The 9,058-nt window shown below is 37.4% G+C and overlaps 1 protein-coding gene across 1 annotated transcript; it reads left to right on the forward strand.

The window, feature by feature from the left end:
* The first annotated feature begins 4,863 nt into the window (after positions 1-4,863).
* LOC122587740 (secreted RxLR effector protein 161-like) lies at positions 4,864-6,367 on the forward strand. Its single transcript, XM_043759903.1, has 2 exons — positions 4,864-5,323; positions 6,342-6,367. The coding sequence occupies exons 1-2, from the start codon at positions 4,864-4,866 to the stop codon at positions 6,365-6,367; spliced, it is 486 nt and encodes a 161-aa protein (XP_043615838.1).
* Positions 6,368-9,058: the final 2,691 nt, after the last annotated feature.

Genomic DNA, 9,058 nt, shown 5'->3' on the forward strand with positions numbered 1-9,058 from the left:
TTGATGAAGTTTGTTAAGTGTGCAGGTTACAGATAATAAACTCATTTTAAATGTAGTTGGCATCAAAAAATTTCAGATTATGATTGAAGGCAAAATTGTTTTAGCTTGCTTATTGGAATTGCATTGCGACGGACAATAAAAGTTTCTCGGCAATTACAAGGACTGTGTTACAAGGATGGATTGTCCTGTATTTAACCTAAGACTTAGAGTGATAGGTTACCATTGTATTATCAAGATCACAACCTAAGATGTAATGTGATAGGTTGTTGATATGATATTTTGATATATTGTAATGCAAACTTACATTAAAATGATTTGCATTGTTGAGTTAAACATCAATGAAGAAATGATCGATTTTATGTCAAGATAATAATGTAAGATTTATTTGATACATTATTGTGATGACGAGTTAGTACGGATGATTTACGATAGCATATTCGAGTACATACAGGTTCTTAGTAATGAGTATCTACAGGTTTATGTTTCTGGAATTTCTGGAATTTTTCCTTATTTACATTTCTGGAAAATTTGCGAAATTTGGCTAAGGAATGAAGCTTATGTGGTCTAAAAACTGAAAATTCGATATCACCTCGTGCTGACGTCAGCATGCCTCGCGCTGACGTCATCACGAAGCCCACGAACTGTGTGTTGAGCCCGGCCTATGTGGATTCGAATATATATGTGGGTTGTTACTATTCATTAATTACCATTAATCGAAATTAACCCTAAGTAAATCACATGAACTTCGTCTCCCTCGTGCTACTATTCATTCGCTCCCTATTTCGATCGATTCCTTCTTTCTTCGTGTTTTCATCCAAATTTGTTGGTATAATTCCAATCTAGGATGATTGATTGATGTTTTGACTATAAGAATTAACGATTACAAGTCGTTATAATGCCCGATTTTCGATTTTACAAGTCTATTTTACCTCGCGTGAACTATAACTAGGACGAACCATGGATTAAATCTTTGTATTTTGATGATTTGGACTTAAATTGGACTTAAAATTAGATTAATTGATGTTTAAACATGTTAAATCTAACAAAACTTTAAGTAAACAAGTGTTAAATCAAGATTAATCAAAGAGTTTTGTGTTTCGGTCACTATTCACACGAAGAACACGAACCAACTTCGTGTTCATCAAATTCGTTTCGATTTTGTTTTCTGGGCATATACGAACCATAAACAAGTCCACGATGATGTTTTTGATTAATTTTAACATCATATGGAGATGTTTTTACTTCGTGTTTCTGGGTTTCATGCTTGGCTCGTGCTAACGTCACGACGAGGGAAATCCTCCTCGTGATGACGTCATCACGAAGTAGAGAGCCACAACCCTAATTTTTATTTTTGTTTATTCTAACCTTTGTTTTTTTCTTGTCGTTTTTTGTCTGTTTTTGTGTAGGTATGGCAGGACAAGGTAATAATGCTCGTGTGTTTGTCAAGGAGCACAATGCTGCACTCGATCTTAGCATTATACAGACGGGGTGCACTGCAGAGTTTCACGGTGTCCTACAGTTTCTTGCACATTCTCGTGTTCATTTTGCTGTGACAGAGAATCCTCCGTTGGTGATTAGTCTCATTCGAGAATTTTGGAACTCAACCCGTTTAGTGCAGATGGGTGCTCATACATACATTCGCACTACTGTTGGAGGACGTTCTTTCTCTTTTTCGGCTGGAGACTTACGGACGATATTACACTTAGGTGATGTCGCGATAGAGCAAGGTCCGACTGAGTTTTCTGAGGATTTCTGCGACGGTGCTCTACGTCGTATAAGATAAATATTAATGTAACTGTTACATTATATTTATGATATAGTATTATTTATTTTAATTTTTTGTTATGTATTTATACTATTTTATTATGTCTTGACTTATGATTTATGTTCTTTATCTTTGTATATGTAAATCGTTTGAATTGCAGATAAGCTTCAACGGATAGGTGCATTGGACGATCTTGATGATGAAGAAGATCTAGAAAGTATCGATGATGAAGATTTGGAAGAAGGAGAGTTCATTACTTCAGAAACTGATAGAAGAAGGTTGCTTGAGACACCTTATGACTTTGATCGTTTCTTTAATGAAGATGAAGTCATTCAAGTTGAACCAATAGCTGAAGTAGAACATCTCAATCTCAATCCAATCAAAGATAGTCCAGATGAACCTAAGAATGCTGCAAGGTTGAGATTTGCTGTATATGTAAACATATTTGATGAAGGACATGATAATATTTTTGATCTATACTGGAATATAGATGCTACACGAGAGGTTGACCTTGGAAGATTTAATATACCTCCGGTGCAGCAAGATCATGAGTTTATTATTAATAGACTAATTCCAGGTTATAGAGGACATACTGGTTTGATGATACGTGATGCGTATAAACCATCAATGTTTTGGGAATATGTCTTAGACAAGGATGCACCCAAATACTTCTCAGTGATACAAAGTTGGTTCTATGATCACAGAATCAAATTGTTTATTATCAAGAGAAAGGAGGGTTGCCAGAACATGTTAATAAGTCAAAGACACTTCCACTCTCTCAGTGATTCTGACATGATAGATTTGGGAAGACGCTGGTTCGTTAATCTTCAGAGCAATGGACTTGCAGATTTCTACTGGAATAGATTCAGAGATGAAAGAATTAAGTATTTTAGTGCTAGAGGTCTGAAGCCAGAAGAAAGGTTGATAAAGCCAACACCTTTGAAGAAGATTAAGAATCCAGATGGCACATTTCGAATTGTCAAGAAGAGAATTAAATGTTTTAAGAAGGTTCCCGCTATCAGATGGGATCAAGATATGCTGACAGAGATGACATTTTGGCAGATAGATATCAAGTCAGGTGAAGCACGGATGTTTGTTGATGATTCAAAGAAACAGATGTTGCTGCGTATGTATTATCCAATGCAGGTTGTCAATTTGTCAAGAGGTGATCAAGGAAGACTTTTGAATACACCTTGCTCAGTTGTGGATTTTTGGAGAGTAGAGGAAAGACGCTATCGCAACATTCTCGCACATTCTTTACAAGAGAGAATTCATGCGAATAGTACCAGACTTTTATTTAACGGATAGCTTTGAAGTTCAAGTTTTGAAGACTTTAAAGAGATCTAGTTGCAATCGTCAAGGGGGAGTCTATAGATGCAGATTCGTTGTGACAATCGCAACATAGATTTGATTATTGTTTATGTTTTTAGGAACTTGTGTGTAATCATTTAAATAAGAACTTGTGTTGATATTTAATGATTACGTTTGAACTTCAATATTATATCTGTTTGTGTTTTGTATTGTGTTTGTGTGTTATATATTGCTTTGCAGGTACAAGAACATAGAATCAAGGTTTATAAGTGTCGTAGAACACTTAAACGATGATTGGATGTTATGTACGAGTGAAACAAAGTCAAACAAAGAACAATGGGTCGTCCCTCGTGCTGACGTCATCAGCATGAAGGATCAGCCTCATGCTGACGTCAGCACGAGGCGGATTGGTTGATTATTGTTTCAGGCCTAATACGCAATTAAGGCCTAAGCCCACACGATCCAATACGTAACTAGTATAAATACAAGACCTAATCTACGAAATTAGGTTAATGATTGACGAATTCTTGAAGATATTCACGAATTTACAAGCTAAGGTTATTTGTTCCTTCGTATGTTCTTCTACACGAACCACAAGCCTTGTGCATCTCCTTGGGTTGATTAATTACTTATTAATTAACAAAAGGCAATAGCAATCTAGTTATCTCAAGAGGTTTCCGCACTCTTGACATAACGAATCACATCTTATTACGATCCACCCAACAATAGGGCACCTTACACCTTCTTCTTCTCTTTTCTTTCTGCAGCCTTTCTCTTTGATCCCACAACTGGTAATACATCCTCATCTTCCTTATTAAATTGTTCTTGAAGTGCTTTGGCCAGTTCAGGATCAGACTCAAGAGCTGTCAGCTTCACTCTTTCCATCTTGTCTTCCACAATCATCTTGTATGCATCCTTGATGGATACATTCATTTCTTGAGCTCTCTTTGTAGCAAACTCCCAGTCTTTTTCTTCTTGAGTTAAGACCTTTACACCACTTGAGCCTTCACTAGATACTCTTTTCTTAATCATAAATTGACTCAAAGTGGTGGTGACATCACTAGAAGTTGAATCATCAACTGCAACTTCTTTGGAAGCTGGGACAGCTTGTGCAGGGACAGATTGCGAAGACTTTCCTTCCTCTGCATCATCTCCTTCATCAAATTCCTTCCTTATCTCTCCAACAACATTCATCACAATATCCGTTTCCTCCTCCTAAGCATTATCACATCTCCTAACAGTTTCCACATTCTTTCCTTCAGATCTTTCACCACCAGACTCAGACTCTGGCATTTTTATCTCCTCAGCAGAACCAAACACCACCATTCTCCTATCCAAGGCATTCCTTTGAGCTCTTGCCTGGTCTTGCTTAGCTTTCAGTTTGGCTAAGTATTCAGCAACCTCTTTTTCGACCTTTGCTCTTTCTTTTTCTTTTTCAATTTTATTTTCAACATCAGTCATTTCTTCATTTGTCTTCTCCCCCTTTTTGTCATCATCACCAGAGAAGGAGCTGGCTGGGGTTGCAAATACTCCACTCAACCTAGTGTTCAATACAGTAAAACCTCTATAAATTAATAATGTCGGGACCGAGGTTTTTTATAAATTTATCGAGATATTACTATATCGATAAATTAATAAATTATTAATTTAAAGATGTCCATGTATGACCTTTAAAAATTCCCTTTTTAACTTTCATTTTTAACTGCTCGCCCACTGTAGCTCCAGTGGTTAAAGGAGACATATTCAGTTCTTTCCAAACCCCGAGTACTGAGATTGAAAAGGAGCAGATGAGGATGATACCTTATGCATCTGTAGTTGGGAGCATTATGTATGCTCAAGTCTGCACTCGACCAGATATCGCTTACATCGTCGGTATGCTAGGACGTTATTTGTCTAATCCTGGATTGGCACACTGGAAAGCGGCTAAAAAGGTTCTACGATATCTGCAAGGGACCAAAGACTACAAACTAACTTATAGAAGGAGTGATGACTTAGAAGTAGTAGGATATTCTGATTCCGATTTTGCTAAAAGCAAAGAGGACAAGAAATCTACTTCTGGATATATTTTCATGTTAGCTGGCGGACCTATCTCTTGGCGAAGTCATAAACAGAAACTGACTGCAACGTCCACCATGATGGCTGAATATATTGCCGTTTACAATGCCACTTGTCATGGGATGTTGTTAAGGAACCTTGTCAGTGGACTTAAAATCGTCAATTCTATTTCTAGACCATTGAAGCTTTACTGTGATAACTCAGCTGCCGTAACTTTCTCGAACAGTAACAGTTCGACTGGCGCTGGACTGTACCTCGATACAAAGTATCTATTTGTATGCGAACGGGTTGAGGAAAATGTTATTTGTATTGAGTACATAAGTACAAATGATATGCTAGCGGATCCGATGACCAAAGGTCTTCCTCCTAATATCTTCGTAGGACACGTGTCGAAGATGGGGCTTACAAAAGATTTAATTTGATAGCATATTGTACTTGTCATGGTCATTATTATTGAATTTAATAAAATTTTCCTCTATATTCAGATTTTGTTTGTCTATTATTTACATTCAGCATGCATAATGATGTATGGACATTACTGTAACAAAATTTGTCTTAGTCAATTGATCATTACTTAATTTAGTTTTAAATTTGAGTCATAGTTTGACTAGTGGGGGTCCTGAGTTGATGTTCTTCTCTACGACTGTACTTATTGGCTATGATTTCGGTTTAAAACAAAATGAGTATTATCCCGGCCGGATTAACTGTGATACTCATAGATAAATGATCGCTTGGTCAAGTGGGAGAATGTTGGACTCACGTAGTTGTGACCTTCACCGATCATATATCAGTCCGATATGATAATTGACGAATAATTGAAATCCTTATGTCGGTAAATATACGATGGGCGTATTTACCATTAATGACATAATATAGGGTTTCCCATTAGGTGATTAGAATTAAAGAGACTAATAATACACATTACACAAAACACCAAGGGGGCTAAGTATAAATGTTATATATATATAAATATAACATAATCAAGTCATTAGTGACTAATGAATCACTAATCACGCCCCCCCCCCTTAATTGTGTGTGTGTTTTCTCTCTAATCTTCTTCCCCATCTAACCTATAATCACCTTAATTTGGGAACCAATCTCAATGGCAAGAATGCTGAATCAACTAACAGGTTCCTCAGGATCTTCAGGTTAGTATTATTAATCATGTTTTACATTATATTTATAATACGAATCATTATATTTCCAACAGGGTGTACTCAACAAGATTTGGTGTAGTGAGGTGACAAAACTTTCAATCGGAAAGTTGGTCAAACTACAATATCAAAAACTCTCAAGAGATTATCGGCTACAACACTTCACAACTTTTTGTTACAATACAAGAAGACAATGTCTCAGCTCTTAAATGTTATGAGAAAATTTAAAGATGAACTCAATATAGATTCCAAGTTCCAAAAAAAAAAACAATCTATAGATTCATTTTTGCTAGACAATGTTAGAATTTATAAATATTTAAGTAATTATTAATTTATAGTTTTATTGGGACTAATATATTTACATTGGGGTTTAAAAAAAATTATTATTTTATTATTTTATTGATTGAGGTCCAATTTTGTACTGGTCCCAAGTTGGGACTGGACAAATTATTAGTTTTATCGAGGTTATTATTTTATCGAGTATTAAATTATAGAGGTTCTATTGTACATCCATTCTGAAATTGCTAGCTGCCCATGCTCTATGAAGATCAACATTGTCATCATGAAGGAGCCTCAGATTGGACTTCACACTTTTGGCTATCTCTACCAGCTCTGTTTTAAAGTCAACTTGTGACTTGTTTGCATTTTTGAGCTCAATAGAAACATCTATTGTGAATTTTGTGGCTGACTGTTCAGACTGACCCAGAGTCCTCTTGGTTACTTCATTTTGTTCATTGATGGCCTTTGTCAAACCATCAAGGGACTCTGTCAGCTTGCTCTACTTCTTCTCCATCACCTCAAGTGCCTTTATCATTTTTTCTTCCAAATGTTTTTGATCTTGGCGCAACTTCTCCACCTTCTTATCCATCAATTCCTAATCCTTTTGGATCTTGACCAAGCCTTCAATCAACTTTATGTTCTCAACCTTAGAGGTTGATATGAACTCAGTGAGCTGATTTACCATATCTAAGGATGAGATAGTGGCAGCTTGGGAAGAACTTGCAGTTGGCCTAAAGGCCACTGACTCTGGAAAGAGTAGCCTGCAATCCTTAAAATTAGGGTCATTGGGCTCATATAGAAGGGGTGGAGGCTAAGGGAACTTTGGTGCGTTTTCTCATGAGAGTGAGTCTCATGAGCAAATCTTTCAGAAATGATGATGTGCTGAACAATCTGAGAAGGATTGACTTGTAATTCAGATTGTGGGGCAGTGGGAATTTGTTGATCTTGATTTTGATCAACACCTCCATTGGCATCTTCCATCAGAGCATCCATTGAGGATGGATGGGCAAGAACATCATCGAATGAAGAGTCACTTCCGGAGATAGTGACTATGTTCTCATTGACATCGTGAGGACCATCAATGCTTCTCTTTGCTGCACAAGGGGCTAGCATGACCTCCATAAAGAGAGCCATGTAACCTACAGGATCCCTCTGTCCAAGGACAGATGCAGACACAAACCCTGCAAGTGTAATGAGTTGTAAATCAGATTGCCCCTCAACCAAGGTGTGTTGTGTCACCAAGGTATCATTGGGGAGAATTTTTGAGGCCTGCATCTCTCCTTGTGATCTAGAAGAGACATTGGCAGCCTGTGTAGACTCAGAGTGTAAGAGAGAAGGAGTCTGACCAGCTTGGAGAATACAAGCAGTGTCACTAAGGTGTTCAATACTTGCATCCTTTGGCTGATCATCCTTATGAATGATGTGCACAAACTCTGACTCTATTTGGATCTGGGCTGGATCCATTGTTGTCCCTTTAATGATATCATCAACCTTTTGGGAGACTGATGATGGTGAAATGGGTGGACTCACAGTATGACCTTGGGAGGAGGTCTTTGTTTCAATGTCTTCACCCTATTTGGAGGGTTGGACAGAATTTGTCGTTCCCTTTAATTCGTCTACACTCTTTTGGGAGAGTGCAGATGGGTGTGGTGAAATCGGCCTATCAGCTTGGGTGGCAGAGTCAGCTTGGGAACGTTCCTCAGCTTCCAATGCACCTTGGGAGACTTTATTTCTTATGGTTGTTTTGTCAACCCCTAAAGTTGATATATTCCTTTTGGATCTTTTCTTTTTGTATACATTGAGAGGTACTAAGTCCTGAACAATGGGTGTTTTGGGGGTGGATTTGGAAATGGTGGATGAGGGTGTGGCTAGAGTGGTTGATGATGTGGCCAACTCTTCACCCTCAGAAGATGAAGAAGGAGTAGATTTGGAAGAGTTTAAGGGTTCAAGAGATTGTGTACCTTGACTCTCCTGATTGCCAGATTGAGTGTCAGACTCAGATCGCGTCGAAGGAGAGACAGCTTCCTCCAATTCTTGTTGTTCCCTTTCTCTTTGCCTGCTAAAATCAAGGTAAATCTGCATTGCTGGGGTTAATCCCTGCATAATTACCTTGGGACTATTGAAAATATTAGTATTAATGGCCTTGCATTCCACAGTCTGGCCAGTTGCCAAACTGAAGTCCCCATCAACGATTGCTTCGATGATGAGTCCAAGAATTCTACCATAAGGTATGGTAAAAGTCTTATTATTGACTCGGCCAACTAAGTCTCTAAAAATAAGTCCTGCATAAATCTACTTTAGTCATAGTGACCAATGAATGAAAAAGTTGTAATTTGAGGACATTAGGTTGATCAAAACTGCCTGTCTTCATTTGTAATGATTTACTTAAAATACTAAGTAGATAATTCCAAATGCCAGTTATATATTTCATTTTTACCAGTGAAGCCAATGGACCAGAATATCCACAAATAAGTAAAATAATTTTGGCTTCAGT

The sequence above is a fragment of the Erigeron canadensis genome, chromosome 2 (genome assembly GCF_010389155.1).
Source record: "Erigeron canadensis isolate Cc75 chromosome 2, C_canadensis_v1, whole genome shotgun sequence".
Taxonomy (NCBI): Eukaryota; Viridiplantae; Streptophyta; class Magnoliopsida; order Asterales; family Asteraceae; genus Erigeron; species Erigeron canadensis.

What these genes read in the sequence shown, in the direction of transcription:
- LOC122587740 (XM_043759903.1), top strand. Translation starts at nt 4,864, where the DNA reads ATGAGGATGATACCTTATGCATCTGTAGTTGGGAGCATTATGTATGCT. An exon ending in TAGACCATTGAAGCTTTACT is followed by an intron (nt 5,324 to 6,341) that starts GTGATAACTCAG and finishes TATTTCCAACAG; the next exon opens with GGTGTACTCAACAAGATTTG.